Source organism: Eulemur rufifrons, chromosome 19, assembly GCF_041146395.1.
Source record: "Eulemur rufifrons isolate Redbay chromosome 19, OSU_ERuf_1, whole genome shotgun sequence".
NCBI lineage: Eukaryota > Metazoa > Chordata > Mammalia > Primates > Lemuridae > Eulemur > Eulemur rufifrons.
Window position 1 is genome coordinate 39,316,892 of NC_091001.1, and position 20,060 is coordinate 39,336,951.

The 20,060-nt window shown below is 43.3% G+C and overlaps 1 protein-coding gene across 3 annotated transcripts in view; it reads right to left on the minus strand.

Annotated features, from left to right (window-relative positions):
* IL1R2 (interleukin 1 receptor type 2) overlaps window positions 1-20,060 on the minus strand; it is a 37,136-nt gene that overhangs the window by 9,001 nt on the left and 8,075 nt on the right. For all 3 annotated transcript variants that reach the window (XM_069494290.1, XM_069494291.1, XM_069494292.1), the window contains exons 2-7: window positions 14,467-14,594; window positions 13,218-13,482; window positions 7,617-7,797; window positions 4,348-4,522; window positions 2,153-2,215; window positions 7-142 (exon numbers count right to left, since the gene is read on the minus strand). In XM_069494290.1, coding sequence (XP_069350391.1) covers window positions 7-142; window positions 2,153-2,215; window positions 4,348-4,522; window positions 7,617-7,797; window positions 13,218-13,482; window positions 14,467-14,594 — 948 coding nt within the window. The remainder of the gene's footprint in view (window positions 1-6; window positions 143-2,152; window positions 2,216-4,347; window positions 4,523-7,616; window positions 7,798-13,217; window positions 13,483-14,466; window positions 14,595-20,060) is intronic.

The window sequence follows — 20,060 nt, forward strand, 5'->3', positions numbered from 1 at the left end:
ACTTACTGGCGCGGCCCCTCGGTCACACGGCCTCCCTGGTAGGCACTCTCTATGTGGGTGTCGTTGGCCTTCCACCACAGCATCGTGGTTAAGGGTGTGCTGGCTCCCAGAAACACCTTACACGGGATTATCAGTCTTGACCCTGTGTACGGCAAGACACAGCACGTCAGCCCTCAGAACCCAGCAACCCACATCCATGAGCAAACCCGAACAGTGGACCCCTCCCCGTCTTCTCAAACACCCCTCACTGGCCAGTTCTTTTCTTAGAAGGAAACTGAGTTTTTTCCAACGATTCTGTTCACATAGAGCTTTAGCATTTACCAAGTACCTCCAGTTCCTTCAACTGGTCTTCATGGCAGGCTGCAACCCGGAGACACATGAGGTTGAATGGCTTCTCCAAGGCCATTCAGCCCCTACGGGGCACTCTGAATTCAAGGGCTGCTTCCTCCACAACTTTAGTTACCTCAAAAAACCCAGAGCAATATGCGGATTCTTTCTCTTTGCCCACTGCTGGTCTCAGCTGTGACATTTACCTTGGGAACTCTTCACTCGCGGACAGCGCTCATTGAGGATTAAGGCTGTAAGAAGCCCCTGTATTTCCTATGGACAGCTCTGCCGTCATGTGCTATGATGGTACTAGATCCCTCTGCCTCAGTCGTGGGAAGTTATTTTTCTTTTTAAGTCACCAAAGAGGAAGAGAGGGAAAAATAGCAGAAATCCTTCCCACTCATTTCTTCCTCATGGGTGATATGGCTCCTTGTGGGATGTCTTTTAATGTCCCTGGCCCCACCAGGGCTTAGAATGCCAGCTTTCCCCCATCTTAGGCCACCCCTTCTGACCTCAAAGAGTCCCCCTCGACGGTAGCAGCCCATGAAATCAGTGTCATGTGACACGGCCACCCACCTAGTGCATTCAGAGCAACTGACTGGGGACTGGGCTCACTCAGCTGGGAAGCACCGAGGACCAGGGCTGTGGGACCCCAGTCAGCACCAGCACAGCCGTGTCCCCACTGCCCGGGGTTTCCAGGTGGCTGTTCCTACAGCCAAGGCGGCCATGTGGGCTGCAACTCACGTGCCGGCCAGTATTCCCAGCATCTGCACAAAAGCCCACCTCCTCTATGGCCTCCAACTAAAACTTAAAATTTAAACCCAACACCAAGCAGAAGTAAAAAGCAAATAATTTTTTATTAAATAAAAAGACTCTGCAGCCAGGATTTCATAAATGAGCATCAGACCTTCAAAACCATTAGATAGAAATAATAAAATAAAATAAAGGAATACAAAAAAAAACATTATATAGAAATAAACACACAAAAGGGTGCAGGCTTCACAGGCGCACAGACTGGAGTCTGAACCCCAGCCTGCCCCTAAGGGTGGCTTTTTAGACTTTGTTGAGCCACCATGACCTCTTAGGTGGCTTTTCCTTCTGGATAATGGGAGAAATAAAACTTTCCTGCAGGGTCAGTGTTGGAATTGAATTGGACAGAGTAGATGCTCAATAAATGTCAATCCTCCCCCCACACACATACACAGTTAGCATCAAAAGGCTATTAACACAGCCCCATACATGCCCTCACTGGCCACAGGTGTGGACCATCCAGCAGGTGTGTGCTGTCTGGGATGGACTGCGGCACATGGGGTGAAAAGGGGAGAACCCTGTGCTCTTTTGCACCACACCACTCAACTGACTGATCAACTATTCTGGCAACAAGAAACTGCCTCTGACCACTGCCAGCCCCACTTCACAAATGGGGTCTTAGAGAGATGCTGAGATTCAGACAAGTGAATTATCTTAAATATACTAAAGGCGCTGGCTATGGAAAGGATTCCTGCTGTTGTTAATCTTCTCATACAGTTAATAACTACTGCCAACATGTTCAGATTTTCACGTTTTGATTTTGGTAGGTAGGGTTTTTACAAAGCAAAGTATACCTGTTTTCAAACAATGTCGTTTCTAACAACCTTGGACAAAGGGACATGTTCCCTGGCATTTGTTCTTCCAGCCTCAGACACTGGGATTCTAAGGCCTCCACCCAGGCACACTGCACCCCAAGGGCCAGGTACAGTTGGCAGGCAAGAGTCCCAAGCCCCCGGTGTCGGGATGTCAGGCACCCCTGCAGGCGTGTGCGTTGCACAGTGTTTGCAGACCTTACCCAGAGAAGCTGATATGGTCTTGAGAGGAGAAATTATCACAGGAATGGTCTCCTCTTTTCTTTCTGGGAAAGATGTAAGGAAAAGAGATTACATTAGGAAAGCCCTCATTTACAGCTGAGGTTCAAGTTCCATTGTTTGGCTAATTAGCTAAGTTATCCTTTCCAGCAGGGCCAGTCATTGTGAGAATCAGCCTTTGTCTGGCAAAGGAAATAGGCTCTCCACAAAACTGAGCATCTTTGGCCAACATTTCCCAGCAGAGAGATTACTGGAAGAGGCCACAGTTAAACACACATTCCACTGACAGACGGTCTCTGCTCTTTGCTCTGCGATAAACAATTAACCATTCCCCTCCCAGGCTTCCTGAACAGAATCTTAATGGTCATGTTTTGTCCATAGGATAGGCTTTACCCAAAGGTCTATTTGTACTAAAATGTCTCCTCCACCTCTCCCAAGTCCTGCCCCAAGACACTGAAGATTCACTTCTTTAAGAAAAGGCACAGGGGCCCCAGCACCACTCATTTGTAAGGCTAAACCCATGATGGGTAGTAAACACAGCAACCCAGCCTTGGCCACTATTGTCCTGTTAATTGAAGAGAGAAAATCTTTGAGAGGTAGAGGAAGGTCTTCAAGGGATTAGAACCAGTTTGGAAAAAACTGGGCACCTGAAGTGAGCAAAAAAGGATGCCTGAGGTGCGTGCAGGGCTATTTTATATACTGAATATCTAACACAATTGGAGTCTGTTAAGGGGATTTCAGAGAGCTTTGGGAACATATTAAGGGTACATAATTGTCCAAATTGCACAACTGTCCTCATCATCCTCACTTCTTCCGCTAAAAAGCATTTTGAAATCCTACCATGCATGAGTGTGAGGCAGCACAGCAGCGCAGCTGGAGCAGCAGTGGCTTCCCGACCACAGCCAGAAGGCTTCTCCGCCCTCAGAGTCACATCGCTGCCCTGGGGAGCTGGGGCATTCTAGAGAGAGACGCCTCCAGGACTGGAACCTCAGGGCTTCTCAAACTTGAGGGTGCACCGGCATCACCTGGGGGGCTTGTGAAACACAGGTCGTAGCCCCTGCCCCCGTGCCCAATTAGGTCTGCCTGGGCTTGGAAAGGACACCTCTGCTACTGGTCCAGGAGCGCCCTTTTACAGCCACCGAAACGCAGGACCATGACATCAAGGATGAAATGTAGGGTGGCCGCCCCCTAGTGTCCTGTGCAGTGTCACACAAATAGGATAATGCCCATCAAAAGGCACAGCAGGATGGCTCAGTCAACTACCCTGTCCGGGAACAAGGAGTTGATATGAACGAATCCTCACAGGACCGTAAAGGAAACATATTCTAGACACTTCAGTTCATGGAAAAACATGGTAAAAGTGAATCTCTGGATTCTCTGTGAGAAAAAAGTCGTTTCCCCTCATAGACCAATTATGTATCCTTAATACATTCCCAAAACTTTCTGAAATCCCCTTAAAAGACTCCAATTGTGTTAGGTATTCAGTATATAAAATTAAAAGTTGTGGCTCGCTCTTCAGGGCAGAGACCAGGACTTTCACACCCCTTGCAGCTACCTTCGTGTCCGGCAGGCAGGAGTTGTGGTGTAAATACCGAACAAATGTGAAATACTAGCCACCGTGTTCACGACCTTATTTTCAAGTATAATTCATTTTAATCAATGAGAACTCTATTTGAAATTCTGGTATCAAGGGAAACTAGACACACCTGTGGAATGACAAAAAAAGAAAAAGGATGCTTTCCACTGGGTACACCAATGCATAGCCTACTGGTTGAAAAATCTGATAAAATCTTCATATTCTAGAATTATACATAAAGTTACAGCAACCAGGTTGTGATCGCTGACCCCATAAATTCAACCCTTCCACAGTGGACTTTACAAAGGGAACTTCCAAAGAAACCACTGTTTGGCCCTCTCTAGTGGTATGTTTTAGCTTCGGTCTTGGAACCCTATCAACTGCCCAATTCATTCATGTTTTCTAATAACAATACCCTAATTTATACCTTTCAAAGTGTCACACGAATGTCTTATTCGGCTGATGCTTTAGGAAAGTTGACATATCTGTTTCCCTTTACCCTTCTTTAAAAGACCTTCAGGGAATTCTGTGTGGACCTGCATTTGTTCTTTGCATGCTTGTTATTGAACTAGGATGAAAGATACCTTGATGGCAAGTACTTACTCCTGACACGTAGCTCAACACTCCTAGTGATGTTGTATTGCTGGCCTCCGTGGGTAAACGCCATGGCACAGGTGTAATAGCCCGCATCCTCCATGGACACATCATGCACGACCAAGCGAGTGGTCCCCCTCACTCTCGCAAATTTCTCACCATCTTGATCCAAAAGGACAGAATCCTTAAGGGAATATTTTTTAAGGCTACATTATATAATAATATATATCTCAAAAGCTATAAATCACGTCATCATTATCAACCAATGTTGAATTTGCAACCCAAGAATTGTCCTGGTATTTATTTTGCCAATTTTGTACTTTGGGTATACTCTTAACTGTATTTTCAGGGAAAGGAATTTGTTAACATGTAAAACAAATAAAATTACTAGATTTGTTTAACCACAATATTTAAAGCATATTTGTTTAAGCACAATTGGGAAAAAAGAGACTAACTCTTCTTTGACAAAGTAGGCCATTTATAAGACAAATATATTTATGACTGGACTTATACCCACAGGCCTTAGGAAATATCTGGGATGAGCACTATTAAATAGTTATGATGACTTCGACATCAATGTTCAGAAAAGATGACAGTGCAGTGATTACTTTAAAAATCATTGCAATTTTATGAGTCAATATGATAGAGAAAAATTTTTGAGAGAAAACTAAATGGGGAAAATGAATCTATACTTTTTATATGAACACAAGGTGCTATGGGTTCTTTACAGAATAGAATCTTCACAATCCAGGCCCTCGATTAATAGGAAGAGCTGAATGGGATTTAAGAAAACATGCTAATGAGCACACAATGTTCTCAGGAAGATCTCTTTCAAAATCACAGTAATTGAAAGCTTGCATTAGTCAAATATAACCTTAAGTCATTTCAGACTCTTACTCCGAATGGGAACACAGACAAAATTAAGATAGCCACATGGCTCATGAAGTATTACTTTACAATATATTTAATTAAAAGGAGAGATTTCATTGTTCTACACATGAGTAGTCAGATACGAAAAAGCCAACGAGGGCTCCGCACCACAGCTGTCCTCGTGGTGTTGGGGCCTGGCCTCCAGGCTTAGAGTTTTGGGTTCGCCACCTGCCAGCTGTGTGACCTTGGGTCCCTTATCTGTCAAATGGGCATGTTGACACTTACTTCCTTGGGTTGCATGTTAGGGAGTTTAGAACAGGCTGGGACACAGTACGTGCTCAGTAATGCTTAGCATTATTATGAAGGGGACAAATATTATTAAGCACCACCATGATCTTTGTCCATCCACATTTATTGAGCACCATTTGTATGTCAAGCACTAAACTAGGTGCTTCATATGTGTCATTCTGTTTAATCTTCAAAACAATCCCAGGCAGTGGGAATGACTAATTGCCATTTCACAGAGGAAACAGGTTTGAGAGGTGAAGTCACTCTGCCAAGGCTGCACAACAGGTAAGTGAAGGGACAGGATTTGAAACCCAGACCCATTGACGCCAGAGCCTGGGCTCTTTCCTCCATAAGTAAAACCTTTTGTTTGTCCTCTTTATACTCTTCCTAAACCAAAAGATGCATTCTATGCCCAGGCCACCTTATTCATAGGAGCTGGCTGCTTTCCTCTACTTTCAGAAAACCATTTTAAAGCCTCCAATATTAAATTGATATCATATCTATCTTGTAGTTACAATACCAGTCAACTGGTCAACCTGTTATTGATTAAGGAGTTAATTCCTATCAATGATTAAACCAATAACTGTACTTCTCAGAATCAATCTATAGTCTACATCAGCAGTTGGCAAACTTTTTCAGGAAAGGGCCAGATAGGAAATGCTTTAGACCTTATAGTTTGCATGGTCTCTGTCACAACTATGCAGTGCAAAAGCAGCTAGACAATACATAAACAAATGAGGGTGGCTGTGTCCCAGTAAAACTTTATTTAATGACTCTGAAATTTGAATTTTGCATGAATTTCACATCCTGAAATATTCTTTTAATTTTTTTCAAATATTTAAAAAAAGCAAAACCTATACTTAGCTTGTGAGCTATACAAAGACAGGAGGCAACTTGGTCTGGCCCCAGGCCATAGTTTGCCAACACCTGGTCTACTTAAGCTTAATATTCAATATTCTCACTAAGAACGACTAAAACATCCAATAGTATTTGTTCAACCAGACAAGGATGTGTTTATATTTACTTCTTTAGCCCAAAGATTGTCATGTGCTTTAAAAAAAAAAACTCCTTTAATATGTGTATAAAATTGATATATAAAGTAACTATTTTTTCTTAATTTTTATAGACAAATGATAGAATAAAAAGCTATTTTCTTTAGGTGTATTTTAGTCTGGATTCATTTTATATTCTGTCTTCACAAATCACTATTTCAAGGACCTTTACCTAAGCCACATAAGGAATAACAGAACATATTGATCATGGTCCTTTAAAATTGTTTAAAATATAATCATCCCTCAGTAACCTTGGGGGATTTGTTCCAGGACTGTTCCCACAACAAGTACCAAAATTCACAGATGTTCAAGTCTCTGATATAAAATGGCATAGTTTTTGCATATAACCTACATTCACATCTTCCCATTTAATCTTTGAATCATCTCTAGATTACTTATATTACCTAATACAATTTAAACGCTATGTAAATATAGCCATTCATCACTTAACAAGCATACATTCTGAGAAATTCATCCTTAGGCGATGTCATCATTGTGCCAACATCATAGAGTGTACTTACACAATCCTAGGTGGTACAACCTACTACACACCTAGGCTTTGTGGTATAACCTATTGCTCCTAGGCTACAAACCTGTACCACGTGTTACTGAATATTGTAGGCAATTAGAGCACAACAGTAAGTATCTGTGTATCTAAACATATCTAAACATAGAAAAGGTGATGCACCATGCTACATTACCAACAGCTACAATGTCACTAGACAATAGGAATTTTTCAAGCTTTATTATAATCTTATGAAACCACTGTTTTATATATGTTCCATTGTTGAATGAAACGTCATCATGCGGTACATGACTATAGTTATTACACTGTATTTCTTTATTTGTATTATTTTCAATATTATTTTGTTTGTTTTTCAATATTTTTGATCTGAGGTTGGTTGAATCCAAGGTTGGTTGGATCCTCAGATGCAGAACCCACAGAATCAAAGGGCACACTATGCGTGTATGTGTGTGAATGTATTGTCTTCAGAAAATGGGTATTTTATATCTTTCCTATGGCTAGTAAAATACATTTTAATGAAATGGCATTTTTTAAAGATATACCTTGTACCATTGAATCTTCACGTCAGTTTTGTTACGGGTGAATTCACTCAGGTCAGGGCACACTAACATCCCAGAGGTTGACAAGGTTAAAAATTGCGGGTATGAGATCAACGGCAGGGAAGCTTCTGCATTCTCAAAAACCCTGAGCTCAATGGACATTTCATCACAGTGAGAGGCATTTCTGATTTAAAAGGGGAAAAAAAGGATAATAAATGGCAAGGCAAAATAAAAGTAAAATGAAATGAAACTAAGAGTAATTTCCTCAACCCCATTAAATTCTGTATCTGCATTTTCTTGATTAGTACAGATGGTTCCCAACCTACAATGGTTCAGTTTAGAATCTTTGACTTTACAATGGTACAAAAGCAATATGCATTCAGTAGAAACCACATTTCAGTACAGTATTCAATACATTACGTGAGATATTCAACACTTTATTATAAAATAGGCTTTGAGTTAGATGATTTTGCCTAAATGTGGGCTAATGAAAGTGTTCTGAGACCATTTAAGGTAGGCTAGACTAAGCTTCAATGCTTGGTAGTTTAAGTGTATTGAATGCATTTCCAACTTAATGATATTTTCAACTTAGGATGGGTTTATCAGGACATAACCCCATAGTAAGTCAAGGAGCATCTGTATTGCAATACTTTTGTCCCTGATCCTTTCTAATTCTTGGGGAACAAAAAGCTTCACATCCTAATTGTTGCAAAGAAACAGTGATATGTCCTGCATTTTTCATAAAAGTCCTGCCACAAGCCTCATTCCAAGGCCATCAGCGCCACTAAGAAATTCCCAAGTCCTCTTCAAAAGGGTTTAAACCCTCCAGTTCTGGAGCTCCTTGAACACAGCCCAACATGCTCCAACTTTAGGATCCAGGGAACCATATCCAAATGGAGAGATTGTTTCCCAAGAACCACTGTTTCCATAAAAAGAAAATTTGCTTTACTTCTCTTGGGAATGATTTATCAACTGAAGTCTAATTTTAGAAAACTGCTGGAAACTTAGTGTAAGAACTATAAAATACTGTTGCAATACCACATGGGGAAATTAACTTGGTAAGTTTGTTTGGGTTTTATTACCATTATTATTTTTGTTGGCCTAATCATAATTTGGATACCATAATTCTTTTGAGACTCTAGAACTAGAAAAAGGGCAGAGGCAAAACCTTGCAGGAAACATGGGGGAAGTGGATGTAGGGACAGAAGACAGTAATTAAAACTACTTTTTAAAGTAGAAAAACATAAAAATACAATTATTTCAGCTAATGTCCTGGTTACCTAAGATACAAAAGACTTCGACAGAGACAATGAGAATGTGTTTTACATCAAAGGGGTAAAAATTACACAGCAAAATGTATAACAATCTATACCCAAAGAAACAACAAAATGTGAAAAATATATGTGAAAGAAATGTGATAAAAGCTTTCTACCTGAAAATAAAAAGAATTAATTAAAATACATGATGCCAACATCTGTATTATGTATTATATCTGGTTTTAAAAAGGAAAAGTAGATGAATGAACATTTTATACATAAAGAAATGCAGAAAGTTAGCTCTCACCTTGAAAAGTGTGTGATCTCACTGCAAGTGGAATAAAGGCCAATGAGCCTGAGCTAAAGAACAGTGCACACTTGAAAAACAGTCACCATGGCAGCTATTACCAGGGAGTAGATGCATGCCAGGCCTGTGCCAAGGGCTTTACATACCAAGTTTCATTGATTCTCCAGCTCTATGAGGTAGGAATTCTTATTATGTCATTTTCAGATGAGAAAAATTAGCTATACAGAAATTAAGTAGGCTGGATAGATACTAAGAGGTCAAATCAAGGTGTGAAGCAGGGCTCTGGGAAAACCCATAAATTAGGGCACTATCTCCAGAAAACAAGCTGACTAGACATATCGAGAGTTACAAACCTGTTCACATTATTGATCTGGAAATTCCCCTCGAGCAAAACACTCCATGAAAATAACTCAAAAGAAAGAGAGGGGTGAGGGGTAATTTGATCAGTACTCACACTCCCCATGCAGTGTGGCATCACCCTGGCAGAGGAGTGGTAACCATTTAGTGCTGGTCACCAAATATGCCCACTTCCTCCCATTCTGAGCACATGGTACATCGCATGTCCTGGCCTCCCTGTGGGTGGGCGCAGTTACGATTCTAGTCAATGAGCTTTATGTGTGCTACTTCCACATCAAAGTTATAGTAGCCATGAAAGACCCTCCAAAGCATGTTTCCTTCTAGTACAGCAACCAATAACATTTGAAATAGTGACAGTTCCTCAGAATCTGCCAAACCACACTGGACTTGTTGAATCGTGAGAATAAGCGTTTGTTATTTTAAGCCACTGGGATTTGGGGGCTGTTTGTTATAGTGGCATAACCTTGCCTACTCTGACTGACAGAAAGACAATGTGGGTTCTAGGTCACAAGATCATAAAAATCACAGGAAAAAGGCAGTCCCATGCCCTATGACTCTAAATCTCAAAGAGTATTATGGCAACTGCTGGTGACTGCCACTCCACTAGAATCCTAACCTTACAGCTGAAAGAGAATATCAGAGATCGGCCAGGTAAACCCTCCCACGTGCAAAGAAAGTTTGACACACAGTGGGATTTGCATTGTCCCCTCAATCTCAGATCTCTTTTTTTTCCCCATAAAAATAAAATAAAAGCATTAGGTGTAATTTTTTAATTGAGTACAAAAATACACTGTACGACAAACATGACTCAGCTCACATCTCCCTGATTTTGCACAGCATCACTTTAGTAGTCATGCAAACTGCCTTTTTGGAAGAAGAGAGTGTTTCCATGTGTTTATTAGCCAATGACCGTGGCAGTCTCCGTGCTAGATCCTTCTCATGCTGTGATCCCACAAAACCCTCCCAACAAAATTCCTTACAGGGAAGAAAACTATGACCCATAAAAGTCAAGAAATAAGACCAAGTTCCCATGAGATAGAAAGTGAGAGTGCCAAGATTCCCATCTATATCTGACACCAAATTTCATTTTTTCTTACTATACTATTAAGTTTTCCTAGAAAAGAATTTTTTATCCTAAAAAAGAATGAAGAATCATGCATTTATAGCTACTGTAAAATCCAGACATCACATTTTCCCAGTACAAGAATAGAAGATTATTTACCTGCTTCTTAGGCAGGGTTCATACAAAGGATTGAATCTGTCCTAAAACTGCTTATAAGTGGAGGCTAGGCACATGGATGGTAGTGCCAAGCTGGGTTTGGTTTAGAAAGATTCTCAACATCACACACTCACACACACACACACACGCACACACACGCATGCAGGGCACCCTCACCCCATCTCTCTCTCTCTCTTTCTCACACACACACACACACACGCAAACACATGTACACGCACACACATGCACACCACCTAGGACTGGGGCTGATGTGGTCAAATTCTTCCATTCACCAGCAATTCCTTTGTGCTAAGAATGTCACTTTCTCTGGTTCTCTTTCTAAATGTAAATATTCCTGAGTACAATTTCTCCTTAAATCCAGTAAGTTTATGAAATGTGGAAGGCCTGTCAAGCCAGCTGGTAGAGGGAAGCAGAGCCTTGGAAAAGATGGAGGTAGCAGCTGAGATACACCAGAAACACTATTTCCCAATCAGGCCAGAGTCTGCCCTCATGCTTTCAGAAGAACTAATCCAGGAAACTTTTAAGATCCCCAACACTAGGCTGAAAACGTCCTTCAGAAAGCATCAGGATACGCCAAGACCATTAAGTGGGGGAAGGAGAGTCTCTTCCACAAACGGTGTTGGGAGAACTGGATATCCACATGCAAAAGAATGAAGCCTTACCTATCACCATCTACAAAAATTAATTCATAATGGATCAACTGTAAGAGCTAAAACTATAAAATTCTTAAAAGAAAACATAGGAAAAAAAATTTATGATATAGGATTGGGCATCGATTTCCTGACACCAAAAGCACAGGCAATAAAAGAAAAAATAGATAAATTGGAATTGATCAAAATTAAAAGCTTTTGTGCATCAGAGGACACTGTCAACAGAGTGAATATGCAACTCACTGAATGTGAGAAAATATTTGCAAATCATATATCTGGTAAGAGGTTCATATCCAGCATATATAAAGCACTCCTAAACTTGACAACAAAAAAAAATCCAATTTTTTAAATGAACAAAGGACTTAAATAGACATTTCTCCAAAGAAGTTACACAAATGGCCAATAATGGTGAAAAAATGCTCAATCACTAATCATTAGGAAAATTCAAATCAAAAACATAATGAGATACCACTTCATACCCATTAGGATGCCTATTATAAAATAGCAAGTGTTGGTGAGGATGTAGAGAAATGGAACCTTTGTGCACTGTTGGTGAGAATGTGAAATGGTACAGTCATGATGGAAAATAGTATGGCAGTTCCTCAAAAAATTAAATATAGAATTACCATATGATCCAGTAATTCCTCTTTTGGGTATATTGTACCCAAAAGAATTGAAAGCAGGAGCTCGAACAGGTATTTGTACATACCTGTTCATATCAGTATTATTCACAGTAGCCAAAAAGAGAAAACCACCCAAGTGTCCATGGCTGGATAAACAGATAAACAAAAAGTGGTATTTACATGAAGTGGAATATTAATATTCAGCTTTGAAAAGGAAGGACATTCTGATACGTGATACAACATGGGTGAACCTTGAAAACAGTATGCCAAGTGAAATAAGCCAGTCACAAAAAGACGAAAACTGTATGATTCCACTTGTATGAGATACCTGGAGAGTCACATGCCTAGCGACAGGAAGTAGAATGGTTGCCAGGGGTTGAGGGGAGGGAAGGGTGAGCCATTTGATTAATGGGTGCACAGTTTCCGTTTGGGAAGATCAAAATGCCCTGAAGTTGGATGGTGGTGATGGCTGCACAGCAGTGTGAAAGTACTTAAGCCACTGATCTATGATGGTAAATTTGATGTTATGCGTATTTTACTACAATTAAAGGGGCAAAAGAGAAACAGGACAAAGAGGTGGGAAGACTAGACCCCCGGTAGGAAGGCTTGGGTTCCAGTTTCAGCTCCACCACCCACCACCTGGGGAACTTTCTAGGCAGCTTGGTTCCCTCGTCCATACAATCAGCAGTGAGGTTAATTTATTCCTAAAGTCTCATCCAGCTCTAAAATTCTGTTCAGGGTTCTACATCTATTTCTTGTGTCCCTACCACGTGGATTCAGCAGTGAACACAATAGATCAAGCCCTACCCTCGCGGAGTTTACATTCTACTGGGGCAGACAAACGTTAAGAACATACACACAGACAGATGTGTCAGATGGGAAAACACTCTCGAGTACAGTGACAGCAGGGTAAGGGGAGAGAGTGGTAGAGTGCTGTTGTCAGCTAAAGTGGCTAGGGACCTCCACTCCAAAGAGGTGGCATTTGACCAAAGACTAAATGGAAGAAGGAAGGAGCCATGAGAACATCTGGTTGGGGGGTTTCTCAAGAGGACATAATGTGGATTCTCACCTGCCCCCTAGATTTTGAAATCCCGAACTCACTGAAGAACCTTGCAAGCAGCATCCGTTCTGCATGGAGCCCCCTCCCCAGCCCGGTGGCAGAGGGGCTTACCTGGCAGTGCAGATGTAGGTGCCAGAGTCCCCCTGCAAGGCTGGCAGAACCCAAAGGACACCATCCCGGGCCCACATTCGAGTCTCTTCTTCTCCTGGTATCGTCCCAGCAGAGTCATTTTTACGCCACGTCAGGTTGACATGGGGGCTGGCAGAGGCCCACAACCAATACGGCATCTGCGGGCACCTCAGGGCCACAGGCTCCCCTTCCAGCCTTAGTTCCCGTTTATAATGCCTGCCACGATATTGGCAGTTTCCCGCAGCCACTGAAGGACAGAGGGACCAAAGTCAGGCTTTGGGTCCAAAACCTGCCCCAATCACAGAACCTACCTGGCCCCCAGACTGAGGATGGTTCTGGCAGGAAGACATAGAGCATATCTGAGGAAGATGTCATGTGTCCCCGACAAAATGACCTGCACCCTGGGGACCCCATTAACCCTTCACCCTCGTCATTATGATTTCAAAATTCCCAAATAAAAAGTTCAGGGCTACCATAAATTCCAACTTACATTTGGTGGGGCAAGTTAAATCAGGTTCACGTGGTGACCAAAAACAAAAAAAAAAGATTTAAAAACTTAGCCATATTTTTTTTACTTGTTGACCTCCTGTCATTAAGAGTAGATCTGGGACCGGGCGTGGTGGCTCACGCCTGTAATCCCAGCACTCCGGGAGGCCAAGGTGGGAGGATTGCACTCAAGGTCAGAAGTTCAAGACCAGCCTGAGCAAGAGCGAGACCCCCGTCTCTACCAAAAAATAGAAAGAAATTAACTGGACAACTAAAAATATATATATAAAAAAAATTAGCTGGGCATGGTGGCACATGCCTGTAGTCCCAGCTACCCAGGAGGCTGAGGCAGGAGGATCGCTTGAGCCCAGGAGTTTGAGGTTGCTGTGAGCTAGGCTGACGCCACGGCACTCTAGCCCGGGCAACAGAGTGAGACTCTGTCTCAAAAAAAAAAAAAAAAAAAAAGAGTAGATCTGGGCAGAGTTCAGACAGAAAAGCTTAGTTCTGGTAGGTCATGTGGTGAAAATCCAGAGGCCCCTTTTGTCAAGGGCAAACATGCCACTTCTTTGGTTTGCTCCTTGGCAGGAATGACCCCCACCCAGGATGCAGCAAAGAGGATGGACAAGAAGCCACATCTGCCACTTACCAAGGTGTGAACAGTCACACCTTGCTTTTTGATTGCAACAAAACCTCCCTAGATAACTAGACAACTTTCCCCAGAGAAGCTGCAGGATTTACTTCTTACCTGTGTGCGCCTCAGGCCGAATGGTGAAGGCGGAAGCACCCATCATCAATATGTACAAGCCAAACATCATTCCTGACAACTTCTGGAGGACACAGAAAGGAGAGATCTGAGGTCCAACACCATGTAGCCTAAGGGAGGAGACAGAGGGGTCACCAGGGGCCACGAGCCCCCAAAGAGAGAATCCCTCGAAGATGGTCCCAGGGGCAAGGTCTGGGGGCTTCCTGGGATGATGGAAACCTTTTTGCCTAGGTTTTCTTTTTTCAACAAGAAAACTCAACATTTTTGGATTTGCTTCTCTATAACTGTATTCACTGAACACATCTAAAGTCAAATCCCTGGAGCACCTACAGATGCTCTTGGGACATGCCAAGTCTCTGTCTCTGCAGAAGCGCGCCTTTGCAGTCCTGCCCTCTGCCCGAGATGCTCTTTCACACTGCGCGTGCCCTCTCCTCCCTCCAGTCTGTGCTCACAGTTCACGCTCTCGGTGAGGTCTTCTCTCACCTTCCTGTGTAAAACTCACCACCCTTCTATCCCAACACTAACCCCAGTTTCCTTTTCCTGCTCTATTGTTTTCTGTGACATTCAGCAGCAACCATGTCTCTCCTCTCTAGAATATAACATAAGCCCCAAGTATGTAAAAACCCTGCTTTATTTTATTCACAATTCTAGCCTCAATTCCCATTCGTTGAATGAACAATAAATGAATGAACAAATCACTAGAAGCCCAAAGGGCCTCATGTTTCACTTGTCAGAGAACTTTTCCTATATTCCCTGCAGATTAACTCTTATTTTACAAACAATTCTGACATACACTGAGGGCTTCTATGTTCTGCTGACTCTCAGATCTAGAGCATTCCAGGGGGAAAAACAACATGAGGTCCACACAGGGAATAACTTACACAAGTTCGTGAAGCCTTCCTCCCCCAGCCTCCACAAGACTGGAGTATCAGATGCCCTCTGTACTTCCCTCTAATCCTTCTCACACCATACAATTGTCCCTTGTGTCAGCTAACCATCGCCACAGTGATGCTACTTAACCAACCACCCAAAACTAAAAGGTGTAAAGCAACGGTCATACACTCTCGTGCGTAAGTCCACGAGTCACATGGAGGTTGGCTAATCTAAACTGGGCTGAGTTAGGCTCAGCTCCCAGCCACAGGTAGGGTCAAGTCTGTGGCGTGTGTCTCTCATCCTCCTTGGACCATTAAGCTTCCTGCTAGATGATCGTCTCGTGGGATGGCAGAAATGCAAACAATGCTGGCAAAAGCTCACCAGGCCGCTCTGAGAACTGGCTCGCTCTTGTCTGCCCATGTTCCATTGGCCACAGTGAGCCAGCTGGCCAAGCCTGCCGTGGGGGCCATGGGGAGCAGCTGTGCCCTCTGCCATGCCTGATTCTTGTCTGACTCCCCACAGGTGGCGACAGCCTTGAGGGCAAAGGCCTGGTCTTGCTCTCAGCCCTTACGGCCTGCACAGTGCCCAGTTCCAGCAAGTACCGGGGAATATTTATTAATATCACTGAAAGTCTACCCGAGACAGAGTGGTCAGAGACCGCAGGGGGGAAAAATCCCAGCCACCCTTTCCTTCAGTCGTTCTCTGCTCCTGGACCAGGTATTGTGAAGGACTCGCAGTGACCCCAGATGGCTCTGGACTGGCCAGGGCAGGGCTGGCGCTGAGGAACTGAGTCGGACTCCCGGGAGTCCGAGGGCTCAGAGCTGCAGTCTGAGCTCCCCCTTCTGGAGACCCGAGGTCCTCCTGGTAGCTGAGTGTCTGGCTGGAGCTGTCTCCCCTGAGCTTTCTGTTCCTGTATGGTTCTGTTCTTCACGTGTTTCTGAAGCACAGATATTTCCTGTAACTGTACGTCTAACCCCAGTCTCAGGTTTCCCGGCACAGAAGGTCACATAAACGTCCACCAAGTTGCTTTTCCCTCTTTGGACATGCATTTAGCGTGTCACATCCCCAACTGTACTGGCCCGAGCCAGACTCGCTAACTCTCTAGCAAGGACTTGGAAGAAATGAGAAACAAATACACCATATTGAACCAATACAGAATCAGGATAAGTATCAATACAGTATCAGAATAAGTAAATGAAGTCAAAGATGCTGGTGTAGGGACTATTTTAATAATAACAGCTGCTGTGCCAAGTTTTGAACATTCCTTCTTGCATTTTATCCCCATGACGTGAGGATCACACTGATTTACAGGATGTATTAGGAGAGTTCAAAGGGGTAAAGAGGCTTGGCCAAGATCTTACAGCTAGTAAGGAGACATCGAAATTTAACCCCAGGATTCCAAAGCCCTTGCTCTTCAAAAATATAATTTCTAAGACAGATGCTGCTGGTTTTCTCTCCCAGTATCTGTCCCCCCTCTTCACCTCACCAACAACAGAAACCCTGACTTAACTGTGCAGGTAGACCCTCCCACACAAACACTACATTTCCCATCCTTTCTCACAACTAAGAGTGAGTGGCCATGTGCCAAGATGTTGGCTGAGGAAATGTAAGTGGAAGTGTTGTGTGACCCTCCTGGAAGTCTCCTTAAAAGTCTCTACCACTGTTCCTTCCTGATGCTCGCTGTGGACATGGGTCTGCATCACGGCCACCACCTTGGACCCCGAAGCGCAGGCCACTCACTGCAAGTGGCGGGGCAGTGAGAGGGGAGCGTGAGTCCTGGGTGGCTTCGAAGCCACCTACCACCTTGGACTACCTTCTTTTATGTGTCCAGGCTTTTTGTCACGCACAGCCAAACCTAACCCCAATATGTTGCCTTTCCAGAGTTTATCAAAGGAACCCAGGCTCCTCTATCTGACACGCAACAGTTTCACATCAACAATTTCTACTGGCTGACTCTAAAGGTCACTTTGACTCCAAGGCAGGAGTTGAAGTGCAGCCTTTCCTCGGATGAAAGCGCAACCCCAGGCTCACGTTCTCCTGGGTTCAGGCTGAGCCTTGAATTATGTGAAGGTTTGTAACCAGGTTTAAAATTACTTTGACACCAGAAAACCCAGCTGTGTCCAGCCAGGGGCAGGCGCCAGCTGAAGCTTCACAGAGCTACGGAGCTGAAGGGTCTTACAGGAATCTAGTCCAATCTCTTCCTTTTATAGGGGATGCAAGTGAGTTTGAAGTTAACCCTCTCCTCCAAATCACATGGTTGGTTGGGTGAAAAGTAAGAAGTGTTTCAACAAGGACCCTGTATAGTGGAATTAAATCCTAAAACCTCCTTCCCAAGTAATTGCCACCCTTGATCCACCCCTACCCCTACCCCAGCCAAGAGAATTGTCTTGGTCTCTCTCCTTGGACTTGGGCAAAACAGCTGCTTTGCTGTGACTTCTCCAGGAAGTGGCTTCAGACTAGTAAACCACAAACACATAGTAGTGACAGTTTTCAATAACCAAAACCTCATAAAAAGGCTGGAACCAAAATTGCCGTAGTGTGGGAAACAGTTAAGTCCTTGGCAGGCCCAGAGGGGGAAAAAAAAATTAGTTTTGCAGAAGTTTGCAGCAAAACACTATTCTCCTGCCCTACTTTCTTTAAATGTGTTTTAAAATCAGAGACAGCTTGACATTTCTGCTGAAATCTGAGTTGACCCTCTTACCGGAAGAAAGAAATTTCAAGGGCAGCTCATTCCAAGTATGTGAGTTAGAATTCTATCCCCCCTTTTTTTTTTTTTTTTTGGTCAAATAACCATGTTTCACAACTCTTAATGTAAAAAAACAGAAGGCTAGGATGAAAAGCAGGGCCAGGCATAAGAAAATGACAAAAATGTGTGAAGAGTGGAAGGAAGGAAAAAGAACGTAGTAAGGTAGAAAGAGCTGATAGCATAGCCCTGAGCCGGACAGGTGGTGCACAGGTGGCCCAGGTAACGAGTTACCTGCCTTTGATCCCCAGGTGTCTCCCTCCTGGCCCCCGGCTTCTGTTCATAGGCAATACATACAGCCTGAGAGTAGATAAACGAAAAGACTCCACCTTTTAATTTAATTTTTAAAAATTACAAAAAGACTGAAAAGTTGAAATAATAGTATGACAAGCTCAAGGATATATTTCACCTAGATTCATCAATTAACATTTTGATGCATTTACTTTATTCTTCTCATTCTCTCTCCCTGCACACACACACACACACACGTACATATATTATACCTATTTTTTCCTGAACACCTAAAAGTTGCAGATGTCATTAAACGTTGCCCCTAAATACTGCAGAATACACCCAGGAATATATTTTTTTAACAGATTGAGAGCAAGTAAGTAAATGATAGCTCCAGAAATGAATCTTCAAACATGTAAAAGGAGTAGGAATTTTATTCTATAGTATATTTGAATATATCTGGGCTGAATTCACCCAGATTGAACTTTATTTAAATCCTTACCTTACTCTCAGAAGTTTTTAGGCAACTGTCCCATTTCTGAGTCAGGCGGCACAGTCATCCCAAGAAAAAAAACAAGGTGACAGGTGTTGACTGTTAGTGAAGTCACCTAGCTATCAGGCCTGACACACACCACCTAGTCACCTCTAGTGTGTAAAATGAATTCCTAAGAACCCACGTTGCATAAAACCTTCTGAAACCCATAGGGAAATAAATGTTTACATCAAAATTAAGCTTGGAAATTTTTTTTTAATTCAAAGGTGAAGTAATATAAAAAGCATTTTTTAACTAAGTCTCGGGAAATTACAGAGTTGTGAGAGTCTGAAGATAGGGAGGACCCAGATTCAGATACAGATAAATTTATGACCAGGTTTGAGGCAGCTTTTGTTGAAAAATGTCCTGGGCTCAAAGCAGAACCCGGGATGGGTTGTCTGCAAATTATTTTTGTTCTATAGGAAAGGGATAAGCTAGCTTTTCCCCACAGTGTCAAGGGAAGGAAGCCTCAGAGCAGCACAGCAGGAAGGCTTCTGTCTGCACAGCCGTGTAGATGACAGCGGGAGCTGTCCTTGACACTGGTCTCCCGTCCCTAGTGGGACCACGGGGTTGGAATCACTTCCTGGAGACCCATCTTTGGCAGAATGGGGTGCTGGGCCACCTTGGGCTGAATCTCAGAGGGGCAGATCTGCAGAGGCTGACGCAGACAGCTCCACCAAGGGCTACGCATATTTTACTTTCTGCCAACAAATATTCCTTCTTGCTAAGACCACCCTTTCCCTGTCAAACCTTTTGAACTTGATCAACTTCTGTCCCGAGAACCACTGACAAAGAGACACTTCAGTCAATCAGCCCAACTCCTGTTCCTGCTGACACAAATCCTCCATTCACCCAACCCACTCCCAGTGAGCCTGGGTCATTCAGAGCCCCCAGCAGGCTGGACCATCAACCCGAGCTTCCTTCACCTTGTTCCCGCATCGGCCCTCCCCTAGGCTGACACCCACCGCGACCACTCCTCTGGCCCAGAATAGTTGCCATCCTTCTCTGAAATGACTGATGAGGAAGCTCTGCCCATGAGGCCCTGGGCATCTACAGGACAAATCCACCAGGACTCAAATTTTCTCAGCCTAATATTGGCGTAAGAAGGGTTTGCCACTCTGTTCAACTCCAGAGGACAAAGCTTGTGAGTCTTGTAGAGCACAGCATCCCCGTTATAGACATGGAGTAACAGAAACA